Raw genomic sequence first — 14,440 nt, forward strand, 5'->3', positions numbered from 1 at the left:
ATTCTCACTTAATGCTAGCTATTGCAGTATAGTATGCGTGACTCGTTCTGTTCGTTTGATCTTTTTGGGAATAGGATTGAATGATGATGATTGATTTGGCTTATGGTGAAAAGGAGATAAAAGCTATATTTTTTGGTGAGAAGCCTTATAAGGAAGCCAAAAATATACAATCCAGAGTCATTACCTTTTCCCAGAAAGTTTTTATCAAAGTTATTTTATGGATTTATTAAAACGTCGACGATTGCCTGTGATTTTATTGCTGTGCGATGAAACTTTCCCGATTGAGGCGAAGATTTCGTGGTTCGAAATAGTCTCCTTTACGCTTTTCAAACGATAATGCAGTTTCGTGAGCTTTTACCAAATTTTCCATGCATGGACATGAAACGCCTAATTTTTCCTTCCATTCGGAACTCATCGAGCTCGTTTTCGATGAAAAAGTTTTTGACTGGGTTTTTTCACGTTTACTGCTCACGATTTTCCTTGTCTTTCTCTTCTGCGGATCCATGTTGATGGATTCAGGTCTTAATGAATAGAATGCAGCTACTATTTCTTTTCTCTTTCGTTTCTAGGACGACCATTGATGAAAATCGTAATTTTTAACTCTCCATCTCGCCGACTGAGGTGCCACTTTCTCTCATTTTCATTATTATTTGGTTGCAGTTTTACGCGCCAGCGCTGGCTGGGGGAGACATGTTAAGTGTGTGATGCTTTTTTTCCTAGAAAGCCTAGCCCAGGGAGCGAACGAGCAGAGCTCTCATTTGAACGTCGATTCACCTCAACGTCCCTGTGCGTTTTTTTATATTTTTTTCGTCTTTTAGATCATGTGCCAAAACTGTGACATATTATACTCTCTTCAGCATTGATGCAGTTGACCTCAACATCAACCTGAACCACTGCCGCCGTCACACTTAATATCTCCCGAAGAGTTCTTTCACTTCATGATTTGCAGTTAGATATTTATGGTTACACGGAAAAACTCATGAAATGTGTGACGCTCGTGGTACAAAATAAGCTCTTCATGACTTCTGATAAAAAATTATTATGTTTGAACCAATATTTTGCCCTAGATACTTAACTGCTGTCCACTTGATCGGAACTTCCTCATCTTCTTCAGATTAAGAACAATAAAGAGTTATTTTCTACTTCTGAGCATGAGCCTAGGATTGAAAAATGGAATCCACGTAACTTTGCCTTTTTTAACTGATCGTGACCGCAGATTAGCCTCTTCTATCCGTTTCTGCAGCAGTGTCTTCGTGAACTTTGAGTATAAAATTTATATTGAGTAAATTTGGGACTAATATTGACTAATAATCATGCTGCTTTAATCTTATGTCGCTATTGTAGGTTTTATTCTCAAAATCTTCCGCCGAAATCACTTGTAAGTTCACAGTCAAAAGGTTTTGCCATTTGCGCAACCACGTTGACCACGGTCGTAGGCGAGGTTGGCGAAGACTTTCATGCATTCTCTTGGACCTCAGTACTTATCTGACCTGACGTTCCATTCTCTTTCGCTTGTTAACTCGTCATCCGAGGTCTTGTGATCTATCGCCAGCAGCAGTTTTACTTGTCGCCAGAAAAAGATATTCTATGGCTTACTATCCTGGGTTGTACACAACAGGGTGATACATGTATGTTGTGCGGGTTGTGTCTCAAGCTCTTGCTTCCACGATACGCGGTTTACCGACCGGGGATTTGCGTAATATTATGAAGTTACCACTGCATCGGACACCGACTTTCTTTATCGATTGGCCAAAACTTATAACGATAATGATGTTACTCTTAATTAGTTCATTCGCTCTCGACGGTTACCCATTTTCTTTATTCTTACATTAAAGTAATTCAGCTCTTATACTATTAGTAAGTGGAATAGAATGGGATCAGTAGGTAAGAGACTGAAGAAATCAGTTAAAAATTAGTTAATAACCGGATTATTAAAATGAGTATCATATAGGAAACAAGCCAAAACAACTGTTCTTGTGTTATAAGATGTTCGATGGCACACAATGTTTCGCAGGAATGAAAATTCAATATAATTTATATAAAAGCGTTTATTTCCTTTGCTGCCATTGTACATAGATAGGAGAAACTTATAATGCTGGAACTCTTTTCTTCCGGGATGACTTTATGGCCTGGTATTCACCCGAGGCATGAGGGAAACCGGCAAAACCTCACGCAGGCCGCCGTGTACGTTGTGTGTACGATTGGCAGGATGATGTAGCGTCCATTGAGATGTCTCTCGTAGTTCTTCTTCGTCGTCCTTTCCTCGATTTCCTTGGTATTTTCACGCACTTTGATTTCATCTAGGCCCATTTGTCGGAAGCTTTTGTATTGGAGTGTGCGTCTGTGGTCCACTTCGTTGCAACTGACTCATTCGTGAATTTTCATCACCAAGGCAGCTAGAGCATTGTTGGGCATAGCCTCAGCCGTGATAACCGCGGCCACTATTGTTGCCGTACATAATGGCTAATTACGATTTGTTCTGTTACCATGACAGCAGGGTACATTGGCGGAAGTACTATGTCATCAATACCATCAATTCTTTTCGTAATTATCCTTATAAAACGTCTTACTCACATGATGCAACTCATGTTTTTTGTTTATAAAATTAGTTCATTACTACGAAGAGGAAATGCACGTTTTCAGATAAAAGTATTGCTATTTAAGTATTATCATCATCTTATTTTTGATCAAAAAATTGGCTTGGCTGGAAGACCTGTTAACCTAAATAATTACCCTGAAACAGCTTGTTGCTTGGGTCATGAACTGCCGTTCAATTTTTCTCTGGACCGCCTTTTCTTATCTGGTGCTTAGGCTATTTACTAAAATCTAATAGTCTAATCTAGTAGTCATAATTATTAAAAGTATCCTACTAGTTACGGTCGGTTCAAATGGTGCATTTTGCGAATCATTCTACCTATCAGCCTCCCCGAATGACACTTTCCTCTTCTGGTTCTGGTAAGGCCTGCTGCTTATTATTCTATCTATAAATCTTATTCTTCCTCGCTTGTCTAGCATTTTTCCCTCTAACACGGCTTTTAACATCTCTTCGCATCATAGTGCTCTCTCAATCAGTACCCGTTTGTCTCCTCCGTATATTCCATTGAATTTTCTTCTCCTCTTCTTTCATGTCTAGTATTTGCTTATTCCTTTTCCTTTCCGTCGTTTCCCACCTCGTCGTCCTTCTTTCCCTCCGTCCTTTTTAGCACCTCTTTATCCTCCAGGTCCAATTCTCGAACGTCTGTCCAATCTTCTCTCGTCCTCTTCCCTCAGTGTCCACGCTTCTACGTGGTAAAGCGCCACACTCCAGATACGACTCATCACTAACTTATTCTCAGTACTCTTATGTTACGATCCTCACATTTTTTTATTTATTCTCATTGGAAGCTTCAGCTTTGACAGCGAAATTCTCTTCTGTATTTGCTAACTGGTTTGTTCGTTTTTCTCTTACGTGTTTTCCAAATGTTTAGGCAATCTTACCTGTTCTAGTTCGTGCTCGTCTACTTTTATTATAATTGTTACGTCCGTAACTTGCTCCTCTTTACAAAACCGCGTAACTTTGGTCTTCTTGTGATTAATATTCGTGCTATATTCTATGTACCGTTTACCAAATACATAATCAAAGCGAGCAACCTTTTAATCGACTGGCCTTGAGACCCAAAACTTCACCATATTTAAAAGCTGTAGAAGTTAAAACAACCCACACCTTACGAAAAATACACGAATAAAAAATTAAAAAATATCAGAATATAGCTGATCAAAACAAAATTAATGTGGTATATGACTTGACTCACCATTTTGTCAATTACAGTACCATGTTCTGGCATAATACTAAAAACACATACTTGTGAATCTGAATGAATTACTGCCACCAAAATTTAGCTACATACAAAAACGTATACTCATTCCGATAGGAAATTCCAAAACAGCGATCAGTCCATGCATTCATTGCGTAATGACAGTGAAATCGGTGTTGAAAGCCAAGAAAAGAGGAGGACGATTATTAAATTATTATTAAAACTTTGTTTAGCTTCACATTCGAATACAAATCTGGAGATACTTCAATCCTGAAACCTTTAAGGGGCTGTCACTTGTCAGCGGCTCCATAAATATTATGATATTATTGCAAATACAGTTTTATGTTAGGTAGTTCCTCTTTTCATTATGATGATGATGAAGGTGGTGTTAATAATGCAAAATTCTTGTTTTTATTGTGATTAGTGTAATTAAAAGATACAGTTACCGGCACAATTCGTAAAAAAATCTTTTATACTTAACATAATGAAAGTTCTTGTCAATGCCTACACTTCGTTATTTCATTCTCTATTTCTTTCTTTCTTCTTCTCTTTCTTTCATCCTGTATATTCACGCACTTTCAAGGCTTGAAAATGGCATTATGTGCCGAAACCTGGGTCGGTTGAAATGAAGATTTGTGGAAATAGACAAGTACTTTCATTATGATTGTGATTGATTGTATTTCAGGAGGAGGAGGACGAGGAGGAGGAGGACGATGAGGAGGAGGAAGAGGAGGAGGAGGAGCGGGAGCACTCGCTGCCCTTCGACGAGGAGGAGGACGACTGCGACGGATGCCACGTCATCCCCAACGACAAGTCCACCGAGTTCATCCTGGCCACGGTCACCGCCGAGCGGAGGAGGCGACGACAGCGGCAGCAACAGCAAACGCTCGCCGCGTGAGTGCTAGGGTGCCTCGTTTTGCCCCTTTTTTTTTAGGAGCGAATCGTAATACCCGACAAAAAATGCGTATCCGTATGGGTATTGCAGATATGATTTTTTTTTCAAAATCGGTTAATGTCTTTTGCTCACCATTATGAATCTATCTTTTGAGGTAGGTTTAGTTGGACCATTTTGCGAAGTATCCCAGACTACTTTCCCTTTCAATTGTATTTTCATTTTCAGTTTACAGTTTTTACCGTATTTTATCCTATTCTCTCCCTTCCCCACCTTGTATTCGCGTTTCGCGCACCTAAAATTCTTTCGCCTTACTCGGCTTTTAAAATCCCCTCCCCGTTCAGTACTTCCTCCATCCAAACCTCAGTCACCTCCATGTGTCATCTAGAAGTTTCCTCTCCTCGCCCACTATATCCAGCTTTTCGTAGTTCCTCCAGACTACTTCACGCTTTATTCTCCCAATGCTCCCATAGAACGCTGAAAAAGTATTGAAATTTTTAAAATGGGTATTTTAGGGATGTTTACTGGAAGTCTTCACAAGTTCTCTTAGGAAGATGTATTTCAATGACAAAGTTGAAGACATTTTGGGACTGTTATGGTGTGCCGGGACTTCTTAGAAAATAGACTTATGTTGGCCTTTATCCACATAACATTCTTTCAGCCAAGTTATGCCCAACTGGATGTTGTTTGTTTTTCAACCGGCACTTCACGGAGCAGAGACAATTCTGTAAGAACTAATGGTCACATACACTTGGGTATTCCATAATGGCGTGATGAATATTATTCCGAAAAATATTGAGCTTATAATTTGGGTCGATGATTTATTGATCCAATCCAATAATATCATCATTGATGGTTACATTGATCATGAAAGCATACAGCTTGTTCGAAGTTGGGCGTTAAGGCCAATAAAAAAGGTTTTTAACGTTGATGGTCGCACTTGCTCTACTTTTGGTGTTAGCAATGAAATCTTGAGCAATTATATTCTCAGCGAATTATAATTTTAGCGGTAGATCAGGCGTTTGATGCTAATATGGTTGGAACTCTTACGGGTTATCTGTTGCCGCCCAAAAGAATCAAATTATAATGAGTATATTTTGACGTAGAGAGATTTATGAAAGACTTTGTACATCTAAATGTACTCCGTGACATAAAAAGTTAAGCTATGATTAACAGAAGGTGGAAAAATGGAAACATTAACAATGAGAGAAAGGTGATGCGAAATAACCAATCACGTCAAAGCACTCCGTAAAATAATAATAGTTCTGCAAGTTTTTTTCAGGCAGGGAATTCTTTTTTTTTAAGAAATAGCCATTAAAAAGAAATCAGTGTTCCAACCACTTAATCTGCTACGGTGGACAGGCATAAATTAATATCTCCAGGGACGGAAAGATGGGGATTTTTTTTGGCAATCGCGTGAAAAGAAGGGTAGAAGTGCCTCAGCCGTATTTCCATTAGATGTCGCACCGATGTCGCTGAGAATGGAAATGGACCGCCGAAGTCCAAGACGATGACTTGCATGTACTCAAGAAGGAGGAGGAATGCACGTCTGAGCATGGAAATATTCTTAAAGGACTCCTTCCTCTTGGGCGGGCAAAACGCTTCTGTGGGTTCCCCTAATTGCCTCGCTCACTTGGCGGGGATAATTACGAAACCGAAAGGGCTGCTGCTTCGCCCGAGAATAAAGTTAGCTTTCTCTCTGTGAAGTTGCTGGGGCGGCAATTAGTGGTAATGATTGAGCCATTCTGGAAATATGGGGACGCTCTACATTTCTTTAATAATAATCCGCAAAGTTGTGGGCCAGGAAAGAAGGAAGAGAGGGGATTTCTTAGGGGAATTCAAAAGGACTCGGGAAAACTTGGATGTGGAGGATATTTGAATATAGATTTTTAGGGTGAGGAAGCGAGGAAATATTGGGGAAAGGAAGGAGGAAATGAATTTTGAATGTCATGGAGAGTTAAAGAAGTCTGTAAGGGCAAGAAGTTGGTTAAGACGTTCATGGAACTTTGAAATAGGCGCGCCAATCTTCAGCTGAATACCAAACTAATTTCCTCGTGATTTTCCTATCTGTGAAATAACTAACCTCATTCATATCTTTAAAGTTTATAAATTATTCTCTTTTCCAAAACTGTATTTTATATTTTATTTTTTTTATTTTATTTTTTATTTTTATGAATATTTTTTAAATTACTTTCTTTCAAAGGCACTGTCAATTAGTTCAATTGGCCATAAATAAAATTTTCTCCGGAAAATTTTTCAGTCATTGACTAAATAATTATATTTAAATGCGAATGTGAAATAATAAACCTCATTCATATCTTTAGATTTTATCAGTTTTTCTCTTTTCTAAAACTATATTTCATATTTTATTTTTAATATATAGCTTTGAAATTACATTTTTTGGAAGGTCTATCAATTGGTCCACTTGGCCATAAATAAAATTTTCTCTGGAAAAAAGTTCGTTGTCAGCACCTTAAGACTTCCATTTCAATGCGAAGTATTTAATTAGATCCAGCGTTTGAAAGAAATTTACAAAATATTATGACGATATATAATATAAGTAGTGTAACTTAAACTTACGAAATGAATTATTAAGTACATTTATTTTTTATTAAATTGAGGTAATAACGGGATTGATAAGGTGTAGGTACTCGTTTTAATTTGAAATTTTTTAATAGCTTTGAAGGAAAATATGCATCAGATTTTTTTATCAGACCTAAATTCTAATTTGAAGACAATTTCTAATTTTTATGGAAATTTTAGTAGCCATAATTTAAAAAAAACGTATGGAGTTTGAGTAAAAAAAGCATTATTGTAGGTCCTCTCAAAATCCCTATATGAGTTTCCATTGCGTATTTTCAGGCACTACTTTGCATTTATAGTGGTAACATAAAACCTGAAATAAGTTCATGATATAAAACTTCCATCTTTGCCAGTCATTTCATTTTGCTATCAAGAAAATGCTTCTGCAATAAAACGAAGATGAATTTTATTTCATAAGATTTGTCTGAAAATCATAAGCTTTTTACTCCTGCTGGCCGTTTAAATTTTACTTTCGAAGTCTTCTTGGCAATATGTAAGTCCCTTTACGAAATATCAATGTTTACATATGTAAGATTTCATGCATTTTAGAAAGTTCATAGTTATGTATTTTTCTTACTTTATTCTTTTTAAGATGGGAAAAGGAATCTTATTTGATAAACAAAAGCCTCCTCTGCAAGAATTTACTTTTTAGATCCAAAAGTTTTTCTTACCAAAATCTCCCTCGTGTGCCTGAAAATGAGTTTAGATACTTAGCAAAACTTATTTGTTCTGAAGATGTCCATAAATTTTATGCTTAAAAATAAGATGTACTATTTTTAAGACGAAAGGTATCTTGCAAAATTCGGCGGATTTTATGAGCAAAGCGCCTTACCTATCAATACAAATTCCAGAAAATAGTTGAAATGTTAGGCAATTTACTCTTTTCTTTATTCCCATAATATTCTTTGCAAAAAATGGACTATTTATTATAATAAATAAAGTCTTGGTAAAGTATTTTCATAAAAATAACTTGGAGATTCATCCTGCTTAGCTACCTATTTGAGCTCTTCTCTTCTTGTCTATCGTTTTATGATTATAGTCCATTTCTGAAAACCCCAGGCTTTCACATAAGATATGCTGTATTCTACCTTAAATTACCATTGAGGTCGTTCAGAAGATAAAATTATATTTATTAACCATCTCCAGTTTTTTTACTCCAATTTCATACCCAATTATTTGCGTTGGAGAACTTCTACGATTTCATCTTATGATGGTTTTAATTTGTTCCATATTAAAAGAATGCTATAAAACCGTTGTATGAGAACACAATTATTTACTACATTTGGTGAAGTAAATGGTTGAGTACTATGGTTAAAGATTTTTTATTCTGATAGCATACTAAGAGGAACTATGCTTAAATAATTGTGTTCTTATACAATGGTTTTAAAGCCCAATTGTTTTAAATAATGAAGTCCCTTGTTGTATATAATGAAGAGAAATAGAGACCCATCCCATAAAATAATTGTCCCAGAGTTTTTTTTTTCATTCCATTGATTCCCCTGGCACTAATCCAATTGTATTTCTCTTCCCTTCCCGCATGACCCCGCAGCGCCGGAGTGATGGTGGGCAGCGCGGCGCTGGGCGGCGCCAACGGCGGGCGTCGGTTGCCCACGCCGTCGCCCACGGGCCACCCGGCTCCGCCCGTGGTCACCGCGTCGGCCGCCGCGCCCGTCGTCGCCTGCGGTATCGTGGTCGCCACGACAGGCGTCGCCGACGATGGAGTGCCCGTCGCCGGCAACCACGACTCGGGATACGCGGCCTCCAACGTAGTGGACGAGGTGGGCACCGGATCCTGCAATATAGGCAGTCTAATGGTTTTAGACTTTTTAACAATGCGATAAACAATTTTTCTGTGGTTTTTCCTCCCTATCCCTGACCTTTAGCTTCTGATCATGACTTTGGCAATATTGATTTGCATTTCATGGTCCAGATATGTTGACCCAGCGGGAGGATGTTCATAATGAATTTCAAATTTTCGAGCTATTGAAGTAAAGAATAAAGAGGAAGTTATTATAGACAGAGTGAAAACGAACGCAGGCCTATCGACATTTACCTCGTAGCACATTAAATCGGATGTTTCTTTCGAACTTATCCCTGTAACCGAGTATGCAGTCCATACTATGCATCCCAGCAGGCTTGATGATTGCAGCCAGCTATAATTAATTGAACTACTAAAAAATTCAATAACTAACGAAAACATTAAGGCAAGTGAGTTTAATTCATTGCCCACTGATGAAATCAAGGCTTAGAAAAAATAGTTACGTTGTATAATTACAGGTGGCATATAAAAGAAGAATGTAGAAAAAACAGTTAACTCGTTACCCGTTCTTAATAAATGGTTCGTGAACCACGAGTAAACTCGTGGTGTGCTAAGATTGATGTACTTATTGCCCTGTATTTCTCCGTACCCCAAGCCAGCTCTTTTATTTCCCTAGGTTTCTTATTCTCCATATCCTTCTTCACTAACAGCCTTCACTTCTCTCTACTGCGTCCTCGGAGTTCCTTCCCTTAAGTTAATACAAGAAACTGGCAATTTTACACAAAAACGATTTACTTTTGGCCGGTTTTCATTCCATGCGAATCATTTTCAGGTGATGCGAAGGACACGTCGATAGAGTTCTAATTATCGTCACCTGGCAATGGAACAATCGCATTGAAACCGGTATAATAAATGAAGTCGTTGTTGTGGAAAATTTGCAATCTCTTGATTTAGTACGTTTTCATCCCGACAGATCAAGAAAACACTGCTTTTACTTTCTCCTCCATTACGTAATTTCTGTCCCTCATAACATGACCAACCCACTGTGTACTCACTAGACGTAACTCCGCTGTAGTGAAGGCTGTAGGCCTTATCTAGGCACGGCCAGCTAGATGTTGTGAATTGGATGAAAAATGATTGAGTTGCAGTGAATGGAATACTGAAGGGATTTTTGAGCTGTGAAGGAAGGTAAAACTAGAAAGAAATGTGATATGGTGGAGAGAAGACCTTTTTTTCAGAAATTGATTTCTAGGGAGCTTATTGCAGCTTCACCGTTATCATATAAAATTCTATCGAAGAACCTTCATTGAAACCGGTAAAAAAATTAAATCCTTGTTTGATTCAAGTGGAATCGTTGCTGTTTTGTACTTATTTTTTTTATTTCTAGCTATAGATGTGATAATTTTTATTCCAGTGGCAGATCAAAGAAGAAACGTCTCCACTACCTCACCTTGTAATTTCTAGGGAAATCGAAAAAAGTGCTGACATACACGGTTTTCTTATGCAAGTTTTTCTTTGCTAGTTCAATATTTAATTATTATGTATTTAATCAATGCTTATCATTCTTATTGTTGTTTCAAAGGTCTCTCTCCAGAATCATCTTTTGATGAGAGGCATTACGTACACTGTGGGCATCATTGAAGTGTGTGAACCGTACCAAAAACACTAATGAGCGAAAGAGTACGCATGACTCCTGTTCATGCTCGAACTGTCTTTCTCCATGGCGTAACAATTTTATATGTCTGTATTTCAAATTTTAAAATATTAACTCTGTATTTTATTGAGCATATTTTTTTATAATTGAAGCTCAGGTAAATGTTGATGAGAATTAATAATATTAATTGCGCCATAAAAATGTTTACAAAGACAGATGTAAGTACAGATTAAGGTGATCACGGAAGCTTTCGCCTGTTGATTAGATCACCTTCAGAAAACCAAATTTACTGATACCAAATTTGCATTCTTATTGAACTATGGGTACCTAAGTAATTTACTCTAATGATAATAATATTTTTTGCTCCTCAAATGTTTTAAAACTTTAAAAATGTCACAGTCAAAACCAGATTGGATTTTAAAGTAATCCCAGAGTCTGCTCTGTATGCTCAGAAAATTTCAAGATTGTGGCGGAATAAATTTAATTTTTAATTTAATCAAGGCGGAATAAATTTATTCTCACTCGTACTTTGATTGTCCCTAAGGAGGGTGGTGCGCACCCGGCTTCGGCGACCCCGGTGGCGGCTGTGAAGGCGGGGGGCGAGGCGGGCACGACGACCGAGTCGGAGGCGGAGGACGGCAGCGGACCCAAGAAGAGCAAGAAGAAGAGGCCGGGCCTCCTCGCCCTGCACCGCCACTCGGACGACGACAAGTCCAAATCAAAGGTTTGGCGCCCCGAATGGCACTTTCAATTAGCAATAACAAAGCGCTTTGAATCAATGGAGTATGTTAAAGAGGATTCCTTGTTTGTCTGTCTTCTATGCATTTCCATATGGCTGCACAGATTGCAACCAAAGTTAGTGAGTAGGAGCAAGCTCCCTAAGCCCGTAGTGCTACTTCTGGTTGTGTCCTTTGCTTCGTTTTCTCCAGGAATGGCAAGTGAAATGAAAAGAAAATGGCTCCTTTCGACCCGGTTGAAATCGAAAATACTAGGCCTTGATTTAGCTTCGTTCCCGCACGAAATTAAAATCACCAAACAGTTCATTTCGACCTGGGACGAAACTTTACTCCCAGGAACTAAACTAAATAAATCGAAACTCCGTCGTTCATACTTATGCTTCGATCCCAGACGTTGAGTGGAGGGGGATATGAGGGAATAGTTTCGACCCATTACGTTTGACATGCGTGTAGAGAGGGTAAATTATTGAGCTTAAAATTCGAATGGCCAGTTTGCGTTCACCGTTCTCCTATTGGTAGTGAAAATATGAGTGCCCCATGCATCTAATGGCGGTAGGCCGAACCTCTTTTTCATTCAACCACACTTCGTACTCGGTGAGTGGATCGAAACTAAACTGCTCGAAGGTGAAGCACGTGGTCGCTCCGGTTCGAATCATTATCTGCGTTTCGTTTCGTCTCAGGAGTTTTAGTTAAGTTTTGACTCGAAGTACTTTTGACTCCGATTTCGTTTCGACCCCGAGTTTAGCTCCCCGGAGTTTAATCCGTTTCGTTTCTACATTTTGCTCCTGGGAACGAAACAATTGAAATTTATCTGGTTTTTACTTCCGTTTAGTTTCGATTGCCATCCCTGGTTTTCTCATTACCGTTTGTTACGTCACGTCATGCAACTTCTGTGGTTGGACATCCTGACGGGTAGGCACACTTCTTAACACGCTCAAAGGGAACACAAAATTCAAAGGATTCTGCAAATTCTTAATTCTTTTGGTACAAATCTTAATGGTGTTATTTAGTTATCTTCATTTTCTGTTTCGAATATCATCGAATTCACATTCGAGTATTCGAATCCTCGAATCTTGGGGATTTGATGAATAATTTCTTTAAAGCAGTCTGATAAGCCTCTGCTACCGCCGATATATGAACCCGGGCCCACGGGGTGGGAACCATTAAAAATTCCCATTTCCTATATAATATTCATTGTTATTTTCGCTTTCATAACATAGATTATTGATTTAGAAGTACTCATGTCAGGTAGTTGAAGGTAATTCATCGACTTTTAAATCGGAAGGGATAACCATAATCACATTTTCCCACCTTACAGATAAGGCAGGTGGTAGGAATTTAATTTTTTACATGCAAGCTGCTGATACGACATTGTCGGAGTGAAGGTCGTGCACAATAAAGGAACGAAAGAGAGTTTTATCACCGTCTACTCAAGTACCACAATCATTACCCTGTAATCATGGGAAGGGTGAAGCTTTCATTGGGACAAACCACGAGTGAAGTAGGAGTAATTGCGCTCATAATTACAGTGCATGGACTTATCGTGAAGTCGTATCGTAGGAAAGCACGCGAAGGAGTTCTGTTCTTGCCTGCACGTTAAGTGGCTTGGTTTTATTGACAGATAAGTCCAAGAGTGCATCATTACGGCGTCGATTAGGAAGGCAATTGTATGCTATTTCGCGCCATCATGTAAATATTCTTCGCAGACTAGTTTTAATAGTGGTTCTTAAGAACCCTTGGTGAAATCGACGATTTCACTTTCAGTACCATTAATCATCGTCATAAGGAGACTTTTTTGCCTAAAAACTTTTCGTTGTCACGCATAGGCGTGATGTTTATCTATCTCGATTATTTTCTACCCACCAATGGTAACATTGATCTAATATTATATGGATGGAATAATTTACGAAACAAAAATAATGTTGATCAATATATTTGCAAGTCATATATTTTCCATCATATATCACGAATATGGTGATCCAATTTTCGTCCAACTTATTACTACTGAAAATAATGATTCGGAGAAAAGTCCACTGACTTATTAAATTATTTCACCCGTCTGATGTATAATGATGAGTCGGAATAATCCTTATAATAAAATTTGTTTTTTAAATATAGTACAGGTTGCATAAGTCTGAAAACGCAACCTGTATTGACAGCGGAAACTGGCTTTTTAGTATTTTTAGTTGAATAGCTGTGCACACAGAATGATCCAATGCCTCTCCATCTAAATGTTAGTGTCTGATATTTTTCATGATAGCCTATAAAATTTCGTCACCAATCTCCCACAAACCCGTAACTTCAGGTGCAATTATTTTTCGTAACTATTAATTATCTGTATTCGTCCGTGAAACTTATTTTTATCACTTTCAGAGACGTTATTATAGCGGTTTTCTTCTATTAAATAAAAAGACGTTTTTTTTATCCCTGTTTATGTTAGTAGAACTAAATCAAACCCAACCTTCGGGTTGAGTCGCTGAGACATAGAATTATTTAAGTAAAAATACTCAGCTAATTTCAAAGAAAAAACATACTTTAAGAGTTAAAATGCGTGAATAACCATTCAATGGTAGACGTGGGAAATTTTAGTCGCAGATAATATTTTTTTTTTATCAGTACTTGATTTCAATATCAGTCGTTGGTTATCTCAGACCTTTTTTACATTTAAAATGTTTTTGTTTCGAAGCTATTTTTTTATCTGCATAATTTAATTATTTATTTATTCTGCATAATATACATATTTATTTTCATGGAAAAGAAGATTTCAAGTCTATAAGTTCATATACTTCCGGGAGTTATCTAAAATTCTAGATTAATATTTGTTTACGAGTGAAATGAAAATCTTCAGAAATGCTGGTGAGAATTTTAGACTGCCAAACTACCAGCAGGCAATATTGGGACTTACGGTGATTTTAGATTTGACGGCTTGTATTTTAAACATTAATAGTCCACAATACTCCCGCGCGACTGGTCTGATTTCCTGACGCATAAAAAGATAAGATTCTAACTGTAAATTTACAG

At 37.8% G+C, this 14,440-nt stretch overlaps 1 protein-coding gene across 1 annotated transcript in view; it reads left to right on the top strand.

The window, feature by feature from the left end:
• The window catches only part of LOC124153231 (dopamine D2-like receptor), a gene marked incomplete at its 5' end in the record, with an annotated part of 144,842 nt that overhangs the window by 112,852 nt on the left and 17,550 nt on the right, over nucleotides 1-14,440 (top strand). Inside the window, 3 exons of the mRNA XM_046526329.1 lie at nucleotides 4,480-4,688; nucleotides 8,819-9,047; nucleotides 11,227-11,406. Of these exons, the coding sequence (XP_046382285.1) occupies nucleotides 4,480-4,688; nucleotides 8,819-9,047; nucleotides 11,227-11,406 (618 nt within the window). The remainder of the gene's footprint in view (nucleotides 1-4,479; nucleotides 4,689-8,818; nucleotides 9,048-11,226; nucleotides 11,407-14,440) is intronic.

Source organism: Ischnura elegans, chromosome 2 (genome assembly GCF_921293095.1).
Source record: "Ischnura elegans chromosome 2, ioIscEleg1.1, whole genome shotgun sequence".
Taxonomy (NCBI): Eukaryota; Metazoa; Arthropoda; class Insecta; order Odonata; family Coenagrionidae; genus Ischnura; species Ischnura elegans.